At 37.9% G+C, this 19,974-nt stretch overlaps 1 protein-coding gene across 1 annotated transcript in view; it reads right to left on the bottom strand.

Moving 5' to 3' along the window:
• ush2a (Usher syndrome 2A (autosomal recessive, mild)) overlaps positions 1-19,974 on the bottom strand; it is a 328,621-nt gene that overhangs the window by 138,476 nt on the left and 170,171 nt on the right. The window contains 3 exon segments of the mRNA XM_055171788.2: positions 1,368-1,996; positions 13,156-13,295; positions 16,204-16,351. Of these exon segments, the coding sequence (XP_055027763.2) occupies positions 1,368-1,996; positions 13,156-13,295; positions 16,204-16,351 (917 nt within the window).

Raw genomic sequence — 19,974 nt, 5'->3', positions numbered from 1 at the left:
TCTGGGGACACCAAAGATTTATTTGACATCTTAAAAAATCTTGTGCCATGGCCCCTTTAAAAGCCACAATACGTACAATTTTGTAATAAAATATCCAAAAACCACTTGCACAGTGTGAAATAACACGGAGATATGTACTAATATTTTCCCTAAAGTTCCCAAGGATTAGTAAATCCAGATAAATTCCTATTTTAAATAATGTCTCGTCCCTTGTTGCACTTTTAGTGGCCTAATAGCCGAGTTATCCTCAGTTTTTGGTTCTCGAAACGATGGCAAGACGAGCGGACAAATGCAGAAGTGGCGTTTATACAGCATTTAAAACACAACTTTTGTGCCTTGCAGCTAATTCATTATGTTGGCATAAAATATTGTGAACAAACATTTAGGTAATATGCGACGTGATCTTACAAAGTTCCGTGGGATAGTCACAGAATTTTTTGCTAATTTTGTCTTTATCCGTGGCATTCACACGGATTTGTTACTCAACTGCTTTTTCCTATTTTCAAACCATTGTCGCTTCGGTTTAGGGTCAGATTTGGTGTTTGCGTTAGTATGTCATTTTAACTATTGGTTTATACTACTTTTTCTGATTTATTCTTTTATATTTTCTAAGCTTTAAACAATTGTCGCCTGGCGTTGGGGTTAGAGTTGGGGTTGGGTAAGCATGTCATTTTATGTAAATCTAACCCGAAACAGAAGCAACAATGGTAATAGGACAAAACACGGAAAAATACAGAGATCCGAGAGAATGCCACGGAAAAGTTAGCAAAAAAATTCCGTGATTATCCCACGGAAAGTCGTGAGATCAGGCTGGTAATATAACATTAATAAATTAACTTATCCATGATTAGCAAATTCAATACGTCTCTGTATGGTGAAAACAGCATCTCCCATCATTCCACTCCCCTTCATAACTTAATTTTTGTGAAATAATGACGTTTAGTGGTGAAAATCCTACATATTGTGCCTTTAATAAAGCTTGCATTGTGTATCATATCAAAGCAAAATAAACAGGGGAAGATCTTTAACTTTACAATGCTTTTTCAAGCGCAAATCTAGCGATGGTCCTGGCGACGGCTCCAGAGGAGTTTCCATAATTCTGACTGACATAATTGGCTGTTACTCAAGAAGAGGCTACTGTATGTAATGACCTGGAAACCAAGTATCAATAGTTGATACCATAAGATGTCACTAAAATAATGATGAAAGCTGTGAAAAGAAACATGACATATTCCGACTAACAATCACGGGAAGATCTAATTTGCACCTCATTGGTATATAGAGGGAGGGGACGGGTTTGGGGGTCACCTCATATATATATACATCCAAATGCTTTATACAAATGAATTCTCAGTGTTGAATTATACCTGTACTGACTCTGGTCCCATCGCAGTCACATGGGGAGGCTGTAGACCTGCAGGTCGTGAGGGCCTAGTGGTCACATTTGCCCACTCACTACTATTGGATCCTCCAAGCCTGGTGTTTGCCACAATGCGGTATTCGTAAGTGCACCACGGGCTAAGGGCAGATGAACTATCCAGATACGTAAGAGTCTTGTTGGGCAGCAGAGTGGCAACAGTGTGGACCTCATGTGTGCCAACTACCCTCCTCTCTACAGTGTAACCATCCAGCTCACCGTTGGGGCGGAGCGGTGGTGCCCAGTTCATGAGCACTGATGTGGGGGTGTCAGAGTAAAGCTGTGGAGCTGGGACATCTTCTGGAGGAGCCGGAGGAGTGCGAATGGCGTGGGACGAAGCGGATAGAGTGCAGCCGGCTGCTGTGCATGCTTCCACCTGTATAGTGTAGTGCTGATAGGGTGCTAGCTGAGAGAGGGTGTGGTCGGTGCTGTTTCCTGGCACGCTGGCACTTAGCTGGTGGTTTTGGTAGATGTTGTAATGGGTGATTATGCCGTTGGGTTGGGACGAAGGAGACCAGGCGACGGAGGCATTTCTGGGGTTGACATCGAATAGGACAGGCGGGTCAACCGATCTGGGCCCTGAAGAAAAAGGATAAAAACATCCATGTGTATATAAAAAAATATGTCATTTACCATATAGCTTTAAATAATTTGAACCACAAGACGGATGAGTCTGGATGATGTCTGTGATCTAGAGAGTAGCAGCTTCTATCTGACAGCCCGGCTTTAAGACTGACAGCACAAGGACAGAAGCCGGTCTGATTTTCTGGATTAAAATGTAGAGCGGGCGATGTGCAAATCAGCTCATTTGCCAAAGAGGATGGAGTCGGCCGCCGCATATCGCAAGCAAATATGAGATTATGTATATGGATTTATTCGATAGAGGTTATGCGGCTATAAGGTTATAAGAGAAAGCTGCTATGTGTGAAGAGCATGCGGTGAATTGATGAAATCACTTATGTTTCCTGCCTGGCCATTTTCTTTAAGTGGTTACAACAACAGCCACCACGACACTAATATCTAAAACCCTCAATGGATCTTCAGAAGTTGGGAAGTTTAGGTCATTTTCATAATTACTTGGCCACACACAAACACTCACAAATTTACTACGACAGACAAACACAAACTTTCATATGTGAAGAATGATTTATTAGTACAATTTAGTCCTGTATCTCAACTGGCACAGCATTGCAATAGCAGCGCAAAGGTTGTGGGTTCGAATCCCAGGGAAACACCAACATGATCTCACAAAGTTCCGTGGGATAGTCACAGAATTTTGTGCTAATTTTTCCGTGGCATTCTCACGGATCTCCGCATTTTTCCGTGGCCCTGCTACTAACTGACTTTTTCCGTGGCATTCTCACGGATTGGTTACTCAACTGCTTTTTCCTATTTTCAAACCAATTTCGCTTCGGTTTAGAGTTACATTTGGTGTTTGCGTTAGTATGTCACTTTAACTATTGGTTTATACTACTTTTTCTGATTTATTCTTTTATATTTTCTAAACTTTAAACAATTGTTGCCTGGCGTTGGGGTTAGAGTTGGGTTTCGGTAGGGATGTCATTTCATGTAAATCTAACCCTAAACCGAAGCGAAAATGGTAAGAAAATAGGACAAAACAGTTGAATAACCTATCCGTGAGAATGCCACGGAAAAATTAGCACAAAATTCCGTGACTATGACACGGAAATTCGTGAGATCAGGTTGGAAACAAATATACTGATAAAATGTACATTATAGCTTAAGTCGCTATACTTTTTTTGCATATTTGCATAAAAGCATTTGCCAAATCCATAAATGTAATGTAAACGTACAATCCATGCATCTTGCATTATACAAAACTCATTAAGACATACTAAGATTGTACAGGATCATACACAACGCAGACTTAAAGATGCATTGTGAAATTTTTAGAAGGATCTCTTGACAGAAATGCAATATGAAATGCATAACTATATTATCAGTGATGTATAGACGGTTTCATCGGACGCACGTGATACATGTCTGGATCCGAACCTTACTTCCGGTTTCGTTTTTTTAATGGTCTGACTAGTTGCTAAACTGATCTCTTGAACAAATGCCTCGTCGAAAATAACAAATGATTTGGTTTCCTAGGTAATCTATGTGTTGTTTTTTGCTTGTTATATAAATAAACTACGTTTAAAGAACTTTCTTGTTATTTATTCTTAGCGGAGTTTACCGGAAGTTACGTACGGACCGCGACAGCAGCTTGTTTATGTTGTTACTACTGAAACGGTCCATAAAGGCCTTACATAATGAACTGTACTGTTTTATTATATTAGAATGAGCAGTTTTTATCTACATACAATGCAGGTAGCCCTACATGGAAGTCGCCATTTTGCACCGCCATATTTCTACAGTAGCCTTAAGCGGACAAACTGCTCTATATAGCGTTTTTTGTCACTACGTTGTCTCTGATGAAAAGATGTTTGTCCTGTGGCGGCTACTGTAGCTTCTCTATGCGTTTTGAAAGGGAGGGGTGAGATGTAAGATTTAAACGTGCTGTTTTTCATATACTTTAAAGGGACAGTCCACTTTTTCTGAAAATATGCAAATTTTCCAGCTCCCCTAGAGTTAAGCATTTTTAAACGTTTTGGAATCTATTCAGCTGATCTCCAGGTCTGCGGTAGCTTTTTTAGCATAGCTTAGCATAATTCATTAAATCTGATTAGACCATTATCATTGCGCTAAAAAATAAATAACCAAAGAGTTTCAATAATTTTCCTATTTAAAACTTGACTCTTCTGTAGTTACATTGTGTACTAAGACCGAGAGAAAATCGCAACGTTTAATTTTCTGTCGGTCATAGTACAAGATGTAACTACAGCAAAGTCAAGTTTTAAATAGGAAAAATATTGAAACTCTTTGGTTATTTTTAGCGCGATGCTAATGGTCTTATCAGATTCAATGGCTTATGCTAAGCTATGCTAAAAGTGCTAGCGCCAGACCCAGAGATCAGCTGAATGGATTCCAAAACGGTAAAAATCAAATGTTTAACTCTCGAGGAGCTGGAAAATGAGCAAATTTTAAAAAAGTGGAGTGTCCCTTTAGAGGAGCAATGGAATCAATTTTAACTTTAGTTTTTGTTATATATGAGGTGATCATACTTAAACGAACATCTTGTAAGAAAAACTGTTATCCAATCATAGCAGTGGGCGTTTACTTCGAAGTCTTCAATGTGGCCCACCCATCAAAACCAGGGTACAAAATGGCCTATTACTTAATGCTTTTGTTGTTTTTGAATGTAAAAACCATGTGAACGTCATAAGCAGACCTCAGACAACAGTTTAAAACAATAAAAACCACCAGATTTACCGCACCTTTAAACACTATACAGTGACTTCTTGGTATTTCCTTTTGGAAATCTCATTTTCAGTTTAGTTTACGAAATAATATTCAAATCATCACACTGACGTATTTCTCTACATAAGCTAATTTTGTACGGCCCAATATATGAATTCAGATGTGCATTACTTTTCTGTGATAACAAAAGAACAGCCCATGCATTTGGCAAATGAAAGCAGTTAGGAGAAGAATATAAGAAAAGTGGTAATTCAAGTTGTTTTGTTGCGTGTTAAGCGCCTCCTGTCTGCCGTGAAGCACGGCTTGTCTGATTGATATTTGGGTTCTATGAAAGCTCATTTGAAGGTAATGTTTTCCACCACCATTTGCATCCCACGGTAGCACGGTAATGGCGTACCGGCAAGGGCGTGTGTGGATCAAGGTGACTGGCTCTCTCTTTCCTCCGTGCTGGGCTACTGATGTCTCCCCACAGATGGCCCACTTTCCATCTCCCATCACCATCACATCCCCACTGACTGGCTATGTATAGAGAAGACGTACAGTAACAGGCTACAGTACAATGTACACGTTCTCAGCTCAGCTGCCCTCGCTTAAAGAAATGAAACATTACGTTTACAAATGTAAACTTTTGCAGTTTTGCGCAAACCTGCATCTTATTTACTAGCAAACTATTTTATGTGGTGCAAAATGCACCGCCTCCACCTATGCATAGATTATGGTAGTTAGACGCATCTACCTTGACCTAAAGCATTCGGTATCAACACGCACATGCAATTCCACCTGATTTGCAAAAAAACGTTGGCCATGAAAACAGCAAACACAACAACGGAGGCATCACATATACATATAAATGCATGGATGTCTGCAATTCAATTTTAGTGAATTTCCTAATGAGTTTTATTGAATAAATGTATCTTATAAAGATACAATAAGTACATTTGCATTTATGTATTTGGGTGATTCTCGCAAAATTAGACTTATGAGGTGTCATGAAACATTTTGATAAAAAAGTAAATGCTATCAAAATAAGAATCATACAGTTACAAACATCTCTTCATGTACTATTTGCACATGATTTTAAATGACATCATACAAACCAATTTTTTTTCCACATTTAAGGGGAAATTTTTCATTACCGCAACGCGTCCATGACTGGATTTGGGTTCTTTGACATGGAAATATTTATCATTAAAAAAATAAAATAAAATAAAAAGCTTCACTGCATGTTATACTATAAACATTTACAGTAAAGAAAAATATGGTATTTGGTGATCATTGGTAAATGTAGAGACAATAATAAGGAATATAAATGTGTCCAAGACCAAATTTCTCATCCTCCGCACCAATTTTCAATCATTGTTTAAGCCCTCAAGAAACTAACATAAAAAAAATAGTTGGAAGGGACATAATTGACTGTGACACTCAAGATGGCTACCAGATAACAGTTCTTATTTTTTCTCTCTAGATAAAAGTTGAAATTTTGTTTGTCATAGTACCTAGACAACTTTTTAGTTCTCATTACCGAAACATGAGTTTGTAAATGCATATATTTAATGTAATATCATGTTGCGGTAATGATAATTTTTTATAATGATAATCTTAAAATGATGGTTATATTGTAGTAAGTTCAGACCTTAATCTTAAATGTGCAAAAAAAAATTGGCTTCAAGGTTTTTTTTTTAAATCTGATGCTGGACACCTTCTAAATCTGGATTTCGTAAGAATCACCCATTTGGCAAATGCTTTTATCAGCATTTGTGTTCCCTGGGTTCAAACCAAGACCTTTGCACTACTAACGCAATGATCTACCACTGATCTTATTTACATAGACTGTTAGATTAAATAGATCAACTTATTCATACCTTAAGGTAATAAATAATGTAAAGAAATAATGAGACTTCTGCTTCACAGTTCAGAACTCAAGTAACCAATGAGCGCACCTGATCCCTTCTCATTTTACAGTAAAACTCACATTCCAGTCTCGCTCCCATTCCCCCCCACCGAGCGCAGTTTATGATTCCGCCCCAGATTTCTCCATTCATCCACTTGCCGTTATTTTTTTGGGGTAATTTTTTACCGTGCCTGCGAAGGGGCCGCCGATCCGGCTCCCTCTCGCTCCTGATAAATAAACAATGCACAGACCTGACCTTTGGGTTAACAGGTTTTTATGCTCGCTCTACTCAGCACTCACACTGATTCAATTACCACAAAGGTTCGGGAGCGTCCATGAATACGGAAAAAGCTTGTGGCCGGCGCAGCAAACCGCCACAAAGGTGCTCCGCTCTCAGGAGAAATTCCTTAATTGTAAATAATTTTACCACATGAGACAATCAAGTCACCTTGAACGGGAACCACCCCTCCTTACTTCATCCCCGACCGGCTTTTCCTCCGCTCAGCCGCTCACCCTTTCGGCCTGCAGAGGCAAAGTGTTATTTAAGCTTTACTGGTCTGCGTTAAATTCCGCAATTTGAAGGGCTGTTAAGTTTTTCAATTGAAATTTCATTTAAGATGCAGGTGCTTTTGATTTTATTGATGCTTTACTGCTCTCAGGGTACAAGCAAGAACACAGTGCAATAACAGCAGTCGGCCTCAATCAGGCGTCGGCTACAGCTGTAATCTCAGGACATTTGGAATACTTAGAGAGGCCTTTCCTAGGCCGCTATAAATCGCTACAGCAGAAGGGAAAACAAGAGCGCGGACCGCCGAGCCTTAAATCACATTTATAAGGATTTGGTTAGCATAATAATAACACAATCAAGTGACAAGGCAAGGGGGGGGGGGGGTTGGTGAAGGAAAGAGAGGATTATTTTTAGCATTGTAGAGGTCCTTGTGACAACACTATAGCTTTGAAGGTTAGCGTGCCTGATGTCAGCCAGGACGGATGTCGGCATTCTAGTTTCGAGGTATGACGATGCCTTGAAACGAATGTCAAATGTAAAATAATGGATTGAAAGAGTTCCTTTGGTTTCGGAAATCTTTGAAACAACTTGTTCCCTTTAATTTCAAGGTGAACCACACACATGCGGATGATTTACCCAAGTCGTAATACACGGGCAGCCGCACATTGTACAGTGGGTAGGCACTAGGTACAACATTAAAACTAACATTTACTAAATAACCATGACAGCATGACCTAAAAACACAAGAGAAATCATTGAGGGAAAGATGGTAATCTGCTAAAATAATAAAGGTTTTAAAATCAGCTGTCAGAAAAACGGTTATCCTTGCTATCACTGGGCTGGTACCCCTTTAAAGTTACCATGAAAATAAAATGAAAAACTGTAATTTGTTTTGGAATATTGTGGTATTTTTTTTTTTACAAATTACTTATCTGTAAACTTCATAATTTTTTTTAAATGCATTAAATCTCCTCAAAACGATCTCTCTTTACTTCCGGTCATATGGTATGGCAGGGGGGCGGGGTCCAAGAGAAGATCGCTGCGATTAGCAATTAGCAACACGACCCAACTTCAAACAATCCAATCAGATCTCGATGGACAAATTCAAATCCAGCCCGGCATCATTTCATTTCAGAAGCCGTTTCACTCGAATATTCGTCATTACGGGAAAATAAGGCAATGGCAACTTCCGTTTCATGGCGACTTTAAAAAGTACACCTTGAATATTAGTACCTCATTGGTATTAAATATCTACATATATGTACCTAAATGGTACAATATTTTTAAAGAGTATGCCCCATTGTATTTGAAATAAGGAATACAGGATCAATAAATCAGACAAGGGAGCATTCTGGCTAAAAAAAAAGGGTCGAATTGAAGTCTTCGATACAATGATTTTATTAGAAAAATAGTAAAAGGAATCTAAAGTAATAGGACCCTTGCAATTGCCCTTTTAAATCCTTTTGTGTATGTGTCACTCCTAGCACACAGACTCGTAGACTTTAGCATTTGCAGACAGAGGAAAGAGCCCTTCAACACGCTAAAGTTTATGTTCACAGAACCGCCTGTCAAGTCGAAGGGGTAAAAATTCATGGATGGAATTACATTAAAAAGATGGTTATAAAATCTTAATGGAATGATAAAAAGGAGAGGAATGGGGGCCTTTTGAATACTTAAAATCCTCATACATCTTCACTAAGGAGATTTCTAGGAGTGTTCTGAGATGTGGCGGCTAAAGAGAAGCCGAATAGACAAATCAAGATTTTTTCAAACAAAAAGACACATTTTTGGTGTTTTTTAACAAATCCATATGAAATGCCTTAATGTTAAAACCATATTTCTAATGAAAGTTTATTTATACAATTTTAAAGCAGAGAGAAGTGCATATGTTCTTTGTCACCCGAAAATGACAATTCATCAGCATTTACTTAAAGGAAAACACCACAGTTTTTCAATATTTTACTATGTTCTTACCTCAACTTAGACAAATTAATACATACCTATCTTTTTTCAATGCTTGCACTTAATCTTTGTACAGCGTGTCGTAAATGTGTTAGCATTTAGCCTAGCCCCATTCATTCCTTAGGATCCAAACAGGGATGAATTAAGAAGACATGGAAGTGTTTGGTGGCTTCTAAATTCATCCCTGTTTGGATCCTATTGAATGAATGGGGCTAGGCTAACACATTCACAACGTGCTGTACAAAGATTAAGTGCACGCATTAAAAAAAGATAGCTATGTTATAATTCATCTAAGCTGAGGTAAGAACATAGCAGTATATAAAAAAAACGGTGGTGTTTTCCTTTAATAACCTTATAACCCAACCCAAGCAGTCTTTCTTCTTTAAAACATCAAAAGAGATTTTAAGCATTATGTTACTTACTGCATCTTCGGTCCCCATTTACTTTCACTATACTATAGAGAAAAGAGCAACATCAATTTTTGTGCTTGCAGAAGGGAAATAATTTTATTTTTTTTAATTTTTAGTCAGATTTAAAATGACACGAGGGCGAGTAAATGACAGACTTTTCATTTTTGGGTGCACTGTTCCTTTATATTAAAATCAGATGAATTACAATGGCAAATTCTTTAGGATAGGTCAATATTTGGCCAAGATTCAACTATTTGAATATCTGAAATATATATAAAAAAATCTTAAAGGGGGGGTTCAATGGTATTTCAAGCATTCTGACTTATTAACACGGTTATAGAGTTGTTTCCTCATGCTAAACGTAGGCAAAGTGTCAAAAAAGTTTCGGAAAGTTTTTTTCGATTACAGCTCCAACTGACGTTTCAGGGGTTTTCTATACGCATCACTTCTTTATATGGGCACTTCCCCCACAAAAACCCCGCCCACCCGTCAATCAGCGGGAGACGCTACAACTTGCAAACATCTTATCACTCGACACAGCTTTGTTTAATTTCAAAACTCAACAATGGCACGAAAGAAAAAGTGTGTTTTTGGATGTAAGGAGAAGAAAGCCAGCCTTATGAAAACAATGGATATAGTTTATTATCCGGGGTAGCAGCAGAGTTTTAAGTGTGTGTTCGATGCGCTGGATTTTCCCAACCGGGTCACGAGTTGCATGCGTTAAGTAAGACTTCTGTCTTATGTTGGAAATAGGAGCGTGCATATTATATAAATGACACGAATATGTAGTGAATCATAAGTTAATAAGTGTTGTATAGTGTTGCATGACTCGTACTCGCTCCTCCCGCGGTACAACTCCTCCTCCTTCATTTTTCGTACGTTATCGCAAAGATTCGGTAAAGCTAATCTTTCTTTTATAAATCTGATTAAACTAAAGACTCTTCGGAGATATAAAGGATGTCATACTACTCTATAGGTACTCCAGATTAACATCAGAAATTCAGAAACAGCGTGTGTTACGTGAGCTTTAATATTAAAAAAATTGCCTTAGTCCTTAGCAACTGCATTCACTCACAAAAATAAAGTTTTGGTATATTTATGGTAGAAAATTAACAAAATATCTTAATGGAACATGATCTTTACTTAAAGGGATAGTTCAACCAAAAATGAAAATTCTGTCATCATTTACTCACTCTCATATTGTTACAAACCTGTATACATTTCATTTTTCTGATGAACACAACGGAGGACATTTTGAGGAATATTTGTAACCAAACGGATCATAAGCCCCATTCACTTTTATACTAGGAAAAATAATACTATGGAAGTGAATAGGGCTCATGAACGGTTTGGTTACAAACATTCCTCAAAATACGGCATCTTTCTTCGAGTTTATCAGAACAAAAAACTTAATACAGGTTAACAAAATGAGAGTAAATAATGACAGAATTTTCATTTTTGGGTGAACTATCCCTTTAATACCATAATGATTTTTGGCATTAAAAAAATCTATAATTTTGACCTATACAATGTATTGTCCATTGCTACATATATCCCTGTGCTACTTATGACTTGTGGTCCAGGGTCACGTATAGGAGCTTGTGCACACAGCTTACAGCGCATGCTTTAAACATTTCACACAAAGGTGGAGAGGATTTCTAAATTAGAGATGAAGATGTGCAGGGCCGTATCAAAAAGAAAAAGAGCTAAAGAAAATATGACATCCGCTTTTCTCCTCCTATTTCACCTTGCCCATCCGTTCCTCTTCCTTTATCATGTGGCCGGCCACATTATTTTGAAGAATCTCCTCAATTCTTTTCCACTCTTAATTTAGTGCGGTTTTGCCAGGTACTATTTCACATTGATGTGGCGGCAGATGATATGTGTGAGAGTGTTTATTAGCGGAGTCAGGATCCACTAAAACTCACGCTTTCCCCATAATCCTGCCGCGGGAGCCGAACGTGTCGCAGCGAGGGCTCTTCACAGCCCATTTCGGAAAGGAAATAAAGGGCTTTTCTCTTTAACAATAACAATCATTTCTCTCCTTCTTGGTAATGCTCACCTGTTCTCAAAGTCATACCCCCTGCTGCTAAAGAAAAGACATGTAAATAGAGAAGGAGGCTGATGGTTTGATGACACATGCAGATGTTTTTATTTATATAGCGCATTAGGATTTAACACTTCACTTGTTTGGAATTAAAGTGAGTTTTAGGAGCGCCTTCAATATAGTGCTAATATTGCTTAAGTGGTAGAGCTACCTAGTGGATAATAGCTGAAATTTGGATTGCCTTAAAAACTTAAGAATTTATGCCAGGCAAAGCAAATGACATCAAGGCCCCGCCCATGCTCTCGCAGAATGCGCATATCACGGCTGTCAATCATGATGTCACACCACCATTTTTACAGCATTAATAACTAAAAACAAACTTATCTTAAAAACAAACATTTGAATTTACATCAGCGTGATAAAAACTACAGTACTGTAAATGACAGAAACCAGCTTCGGAAAAAAGATAATTGAAGTCTAATTAAATTGTTTAGTTGGTCTCATTCCCATTGAATAACACGGTGGAGGCGGGGTTTACGACCTATAATAGGACCAGTCACTGGGGGGCGATCGAGATGTTTTGGTTTCACTTTTCAGGGCTTGTGCGGCATGCTTGGCTTCGACCACTTCTTCCACGCAAAGTAAAATCTAAAATTCAGACGTCCGGTTTGATGTCAAATCACGGAGAGCGTTGTTTGTGAGAAACAAGTAATCCTGCAAGTAATCTAGAGCGAGTGTCGCTTCGCTTTTGGTGTGCACACAATGTTAGACTAAATGTTAAATGCTCTCTTATTTGTAAGTCTCTTTGCATAAAAGCATCTGCAAACGAATAAATGTAAATGTAAATAAAAACAGGCGATTGTTGAAATGATTACGCAGTAGTTACTGTATTAAAAGCTATTTAATTCAATTCTATTTAAACTACTTTTAAATTCAAGTCATTGACCATTTACGAGACTCTCTTAGGGAAGCATAGAAACTCAGTCAAAGACATAATAGACACCCATAAAGAATACTAATTATATAAAAACGTAAAGACGACGTGCACATACCAAAGCACACATCAGGAAACTGAACAAAGTGTGTCTAAGTGTTACTCAGCTCACGTAGCTCAGCTCTCAGACGGAGGGAACGCTCATCCCAGAAGCAGAAGTTGTGGAGTGCTGCAGGGCATTGTGGGGAGGGAGGGGGGTTTGTCTCTAAGCATGGTAATGAAGAGGTGATGGTCCATAATACTGTGCAATCTGAATGTATGCAAATACTGGCTCAGTAATTATAATGTATGTGCTAATAGGCTGAAGTATAATTAATTTATAACTTAGCAGTGAGTGTCTGTTATGATCCTTAATATGATTCTATTACAGTAATCAGTCCAAAATGACACCGGCAAGGTCGTGTGGAAGAGGCATACCTTTAACTAGTGATCTCTGCCCACTGTCTCTCTCTCTCTATCTCTCTCTAAACACCTGCTCCTCTCTGCGGGAGAAGACTCACAGAGGAAGTGTCTGACACACAACGCTCTTTGTGTGCTTAATGATTTTTTGTTGCGTTCCTGGTCATTGTGCGGGTACGCGTGCATGGTGGTTGGAAACTCACTGTCTTGCGCGGTGAAAAGAGAGACCCACGGGCTGCTGGTTTCTCCGTGGCTGTTGGACACCAGTAGTCTGAAGTGATACTCCGTAAAGGGTTTCAGCCCCGTCACCACGTGACTTAGGGTGGTAGTGTTGATGTCCAACCTGAAGAAAAAAATACAAATAAATGCACAAAAATAAGTTTTCTGATTTCTCTATATTTCCTATTGAAATCAGAAACCATTTATGTGACCTTAACTGTGAAAATATAACCTTGATATATTTAATATTGACTGAGTAAGGCCATGTCAAAGATTGAAATAAAAGATTGATGGTCCTAATTAAGATGTTTCAAGACGGTGCCCCCTGTGGCAGATGTCTTATGCGGGTTTCACATAGAACGCAGTGTGCGCTACGCTCGCCGCTTGGTTCAGCGAGGCCAAGCGATTTGCGCTCTGCTGGCCAGAGCAAAGTAGGCAGAGTTTTCAAAACGTTCAGTTGGATCAATTGTTTTCCCAACTTTACTATAAATTACTCCAGTATTTATATTTGGGTTAAATAGCGGATGAGGAATACAGACGCTGATGTTGCCCGTCTCCATTTCACGTAACAAAGCTACCTGACTTAAAACACACCTGAGACATGCCAACTTGAATTGTGTTTCCATGACACAGCTTTCCCTCCGATGTCTCTGTAGGAGCGTAAACTTGTATTATAAAGCTGCAGGAATTCCGTCAATTCCGTCAGTGCAAGCTTTTCGTCCATTGCCGCGTTTCTATTGGCCACATGGGTAATCGTCACAGAGCACAGCGCAAAAGTTAAACTATTTTGAACTCCGCTACGCTAGCGCTTTGCTCGACGCAACAACAAACTGTCCTTGCTCGGCGCAAGCCATTGAAATGAATGGGTTTCTTAGCACAGCGCACACCGCATCCTATGTGAAAGCCCCATTAGTTTGATCCTCTTGTGCAGGGTTTTCCAAACCCCTGGTGGTTTGCAAGGGTATTGCAGGGGGTTCGTAAGTTGATAAAAAATACAATTAAATCATAAAATGAACAAATAAAAAATAACACATTTAAAAAAAATCTTATAATAAATACTTACAAAAAAGATACATTTTGTTTGTTTAATTTGTGTCTCATGTGACCATTACACAGCACTAGAATATATAATAAAACTGAGAATCATGCAAAATAGACAGATATGTACCAATAAAAGAAAATTACCAGATGAAGGTCCAATAACAGGTAATAATAACAATAACTATGCAAATTACTATTGATAAAACGGTTAAAAAATAAATGTTTTTAAAGCTAAACTGCAAATGTGCTATTAAATTACTGAAATATTAACCTAAAAATTCAAATGGTACTTCAAATACATAATTTATGTCAAGGGGGTTCGGCTGACAAAAAAGTTTGTAAACCCCTGCTCTTAAGAATGCACCCTTTAATAATTTATTTAATTTGTTATTTTAGTATTTATACAAGAAAAGTATTTTTACTTTTTATTGTTGTTTTTTATTTTTAATGTAATTTTTATTTTTTTATATAATTTATTGTTCGCTTCCCTTCTACCCAATGTTCTTGTGAAGATAAACTTTATAAGAATTTCACTGTAACAAGGTACATATGACGTAAATCTTGAAAAATCGGGAATATTGAAATAATAACTAGACTTCAGGCTGAATTTCACAGACAGAAAGACATATACTATACCTTTTAAAAGCAGTGGCGGCCGGTGACTTCTTTTTTCGAGGTCGCACAATGCGAAGTTCGCCAAAACTTGTATGTAGTTCGTAATTTCAAAATATATGTTCTGCGCGTCGAGTGATTTCTATGTGCATCACGTGTCTTGTCAAAATAAGTGCCTGCTGTAGACGCATTTAAAGGGTTTATGATAAAAAAGACCCTCGCATTTGCCAGATACTCATATAATCTCATGCATAACCAGAGTTTACTGTTAATTGAGTGTCTAGCGTGTATTTCTGAACGTGAGCGTCTCTTTTATCATAAACGGTTTTGACGCGTATGCAGCAGGCACTTATATTGACAAAACTATTTAAGGAATAAATTTGTGTGTTTGTATACGAAAAACCACAAAACTCCTATTTTGTATTTATGGGGTCTTTAAAATTATTACAAACATCTCTTCCGTAAAGTGTTTGAAAAATCAAATCAAAAGTGAGCTTAACTGTTTGAATAAAGCACTTCAACTCGGTACAACTATGGTAAGATAAAGACATTATTCCTGTGAAAAGGCAATCTGATATTTTCATTATTTTAAACTGAAAAACGAAATAATCACGCTGAATTAATTGGCTTACAAGCCTTGCTGACTGGGACAAATCTTTGCTGGTTTTTAAGCAGTGTCAACTTCCACACAGCCCACAATCAAATTTACCACATCGTATTATAAATAAATCACTTGAACAATGAAATACATTTCAAAAGAATCCCGGGAAATGAGGGTGATATATAATACATGCGCCTAGTCATTTATTTATTACAACAGAATGAGAATTCCCCTATTTCTGATTAAACTGCAATTTGCTGTCAGAGAGCATGTAATGCATACATATTGGATAAAACATTTGTTTCTTTTATTCAGAAGCAGATTTTTTCACCAAGACAGCCCCGCTGAAGGTGTATCACATTCTTGTACATCGGCTCTTCAGCCGGCACTTTCTTCTCTCTACAATCTCAAAAAAGGTACAAAAGCTGTCACTGGGGCGGTACCCTTTTAAAAATCACACTTTCGTAGTTAAAGAGGCCATATTAGTACATCACAGGTACATATCTGTACCTAAATGGTGTATATTAGGACCACGTTAAAGAGTATAAAAACATGGTTTGCACATTTGTAAATACCTACACCCACATTGTGTTGGCTATGTAGGCGAAAAGCATTTTCTCACATTGATTTAGGACACTTATCAGTGTTTTGTTGTACAATATTTATACCCTTTGTTCAACATTTTAGATTATAGTGGTGACCTACATGTGTATTTAGCGTGAAAATGTATGCCCGTGTATCGTGAAAGGTCTTCACCGCATTGCTGCGCTGAGCTTACTGGTGAACTTGTGGGGAAGCTGAAGTCCTCATCTGAAGCCGGTAGCGCAGAGGTCCAGGAGCGTTGTGGCGTGCTGGTGCAGCCCAGATCACCTGCAGTGAGGTAGGGGTGGCAGCTGCAAGCCTAGGGGGCAGGAGGCCATCTGGAGCTGTGTGTAAAGAGGAGGCAGAGGTGAAGCGAAGCAAAGAAAAGCTCTGCACGGGGCAGCATATGTTGGAGAACATGTTTTTTTAGAAGATGGGAGAGACTGTTACAGAGTTCAGCTTACTTTATCTACTGTACTGTATCTAGACATGATGGTAACTAACATGTACTGTACCCTCGCAGAAACACTAACACTAAAGAGCTACTGTAACCCCGAGGCATTCACTGGACAGGTTTTGAATAAACAAAGCTTTAGATTTTGAGTAAAGGCTGTTACGTTTTTATACAGTATATACAGTACATATATTAAATCAGATAACGCTAGGTGATCTTTAAATACAATTTAAATAAATAAATTATTACAATAACAAAAGTATAGCCAGAATTGCCAACTTTGTCTTTTTAATTGCAGAAACAAAAGGACAACTGCTTCGCAATGGTTTATTAACCTGGAAACCGCTTATCATATGGACGTGTAGCCCTGTCATGGGGGTTGTTGGATTTATTCATGCCTGTTAAAAAATATTTATCAAAAGCTACTTTTTCACGTATTATAAGCATAACATTACCAGGCGGTATATTAATATACTGGGAAAAGGCTGTTATATGTGAAATTAGGTAATGTACACCCTTATATAGCCAAAATTGAATGATCCTTATTTCATAACACATCTGCGATGATTCGAATGTGAGATTGGTAGTCAAATCGGGCTTCTTCTATTAAAGAATCAAATCTTTGACTATTGACTAGTATTGACATTAACTAACACAAACAAAGATTAATAAATGCTTAAACACGACATTGCCCATTGGTTCATATTAGCTAATGCATTTACTAAAGTTAACAAGCACAAGCTCATTGTCAAGTGTAACCCAGACTTATATTTATTCATTTTCACATGTGAAAGACTCCACTAAAAATTCCACTAGTACAGGAGTCAAAGGAAAGTCTTTAATCTGTGCATATCACAGGAAGAGACCTGAAGACAGAAGAGAGGGAGAGACAAAGATCTCTGTTTTAACAGACAAAGAGTCAAGAGACAGTGAGAGAATGTGAATGGCACTTGTCTAATGGTGCGGTCAGCTCTCTGTGCTTTTGATTTACAAGGACTTCCTGGCCTCATCTGATCCTTCTCGCATCACTTATGGCCCAATGTGCCATCAACCTCACAGACAATGTTGTACCTTATATTTACTGTGAGAGTCAGTTGCCCTCAACACAATATTACACAAACACATGCTTAAATCAACAAACATAAGAAGACCGTGTATGTGTGACAACTTTACCACTCAGCTGTATTCACATTGCTGTAGGGTAAATTTGAATGTAAATCAAGTTTTATTCTTGAATGGTCCGATATGTGACATTTTTGTCATAGCGGTGAAAAACATCAAGAACACCATTCAATCGACATGCTGCGTTGCTCCTGTGTTGAGCGTTTGGTTGTATCGCCTTTAACTATGATGTCACGGCAGTAGAGGCGGCACAACTGTAACGATAAGTATATATAGTCTTGCCCACTCTGAAGTGACACTAAACTCCAATGGACAAGCAAATCGAGCCAAAGTAAAGCGTGGCACCGTGGTACCATACCGTGCTGGACTGTTCAATGAAAAACACCAATAATATTTTTTTTATTCACTTCCATGCCATTTTTAGCCTATACAACACAATTTACGTAACGTTACCTAATGCAAAGTAACAAAGTAATGCAATGTCAATAATATAACATAAAGTAACGTAACGTCAAGTAACATAACATCAAGTTACATGAAGTCAAATAACATAACACCAAGTAACGAAACGTCAAGTAACGAAATGTCAAGTAATGAAACATTAAGTAACGAAACAAGAAGTAATGAAACAAGAAGTAATGAAACAAGAAGTAACGAGATGTCAAGTAAAGAAACATCAAGTAACGAAACGTCAAGCAACGAAATGTCAAGTAACAAAACGTCAGATAACAAATCATGTAGTAACAAAACATCAAGTAATGAAACATCAAGTAACGAAATGTCAAGTAACGAAACGTCAAGTAACGAAAAGTCAAGTAATGAAATGTCAAATAATGAAACATGAAGTAACAAAACAAGAAGTAACAAAACGTCAAGTAACAAAACATCAAGTAACGTAACGTCAAGTAACATAACATCAAGTTACATAAAGTCAAATAACATAACGTCAAGTAACGTCAAGTAACGAAAATTCAAGTAACGAGAAGGCAAGCAACGAAACGTCAAGTAACGAAATGTCAAATAACGAAATGTCAAGTAACGAATCAAGAAGTAACGAAACGTCAAGTAATGAAACGTCAAGCAACGAAATGTCAAATAACGAAATGTCAAGTAACAAAACATGAAGTAACGAAACATGAAGTTACGAAACGTCAAGTAAAGAGACACCAAGTAACGAGACATCAAGTAACGAGACGTAAAGTAACGAAACGTCAAGTAACATAACGTCAAGTAACATAACGTCAAGTAACAAAACGTCAAGTAACAAAGCGTCAAGTAACAAAACGTCAAGTAACGAAACGTCAAGTAATGAAACGTCGGCAGTGGCTCAGTGGTTCATGTAGGTTGTCTACAAACCGGAAGGTTGGTGGTTCAATCCCCGGCTCCACTGGACCAAGTGTCGAGGTGTCCTTGAGCAAGACACCTAACCCCAGCTGCTCCCGACGAGCTGGATGGCGCCTTGCATGGCTGACACCGCCGTCGGTGTATGAATGTGTGAGTGGATGGGTGAATGTGAGGCAATATGTAAAGCGCTTTGGATGGCCATAGGTCTGTTAAAAGCGCTATATAAATGCAGTCCATTTACCATTCCATTTACCAGACGTCAAGTAACGAAACATCAAGTAATGAAACGCCAAGTAACAAACTTCTAGTAACAAAACGTCAAGTAATGAAATGTCAAGTAACAGTAACAAAACGTCAAGTAACAGTAATGAAACGTCAAGTAACAATAACACAATGTCAAGTAACGATAACGAAATGTCAAGTCATGTAGCGTAACTTTATTTTATTAATTTACAGTTCTATTAAACTTATTTCTAAGCATTAAACTGCACTTGTCAAAATGACTTGAAGTACCCATATGAGGTTTTGTTATTGTTTCAAGCGGTTGCTATGTCGGAATAACAAATCTCAGAATATAACGAAACGTCAAGTAACAAAACATGAAGTAACGAAACATGAAGTTACGAAACGTCAAGTAAAGAGACGTCAAGTAACAAGACATCAAGTAACGAGATGTAAAGTAACGAAACGTCAAGTAACATAACGTCAAGTAACAAAATGTCAAGTAACAAAACGTCAAGTAACAAAACGTCAAGTAACGAAACGTCAAGTAAAGAGACGTCAAGTAACGAGACGTCAAGTAAAGAGACGTCAAGTAACGAGACGTCAAGTAATGAAACGTCAAGTAATGAAACGTCAAGTAACAAACTTCTAGTAACAAAATGTCAAGTGACAAAACGTCAAGTAACGAAACATCAAGTAATGAAACATCAAGTAACAAAGTTCTAGTAACAAAACGTCAAGTAAAGAAACGTCAAGTAATGAAATGTCAAGTAACAGTAACAAAACGTCAAGTAACAGTAATGAAACGTCAAGTAACAATAACAA

Source organism: Misgurnus anguillicaudatus, chromosome 7 (assembly GCF_027580225.2).
Source record: "Misgurnus anguillicaudatus chromosome 7, ASM2758022v2, whole genome shotgun sequence".
Taxonomy (NCBI): domain Eukaryota; kingdom Metazoa; phylum Chordata; class Actinopteri; order Cypriniformes; family Cobitidae; genus Misgurnus; species Misgurnus anguillicaudatus.
This window is presented reverse-complemented; position numbering and strand designations above follow the sequence as displayed.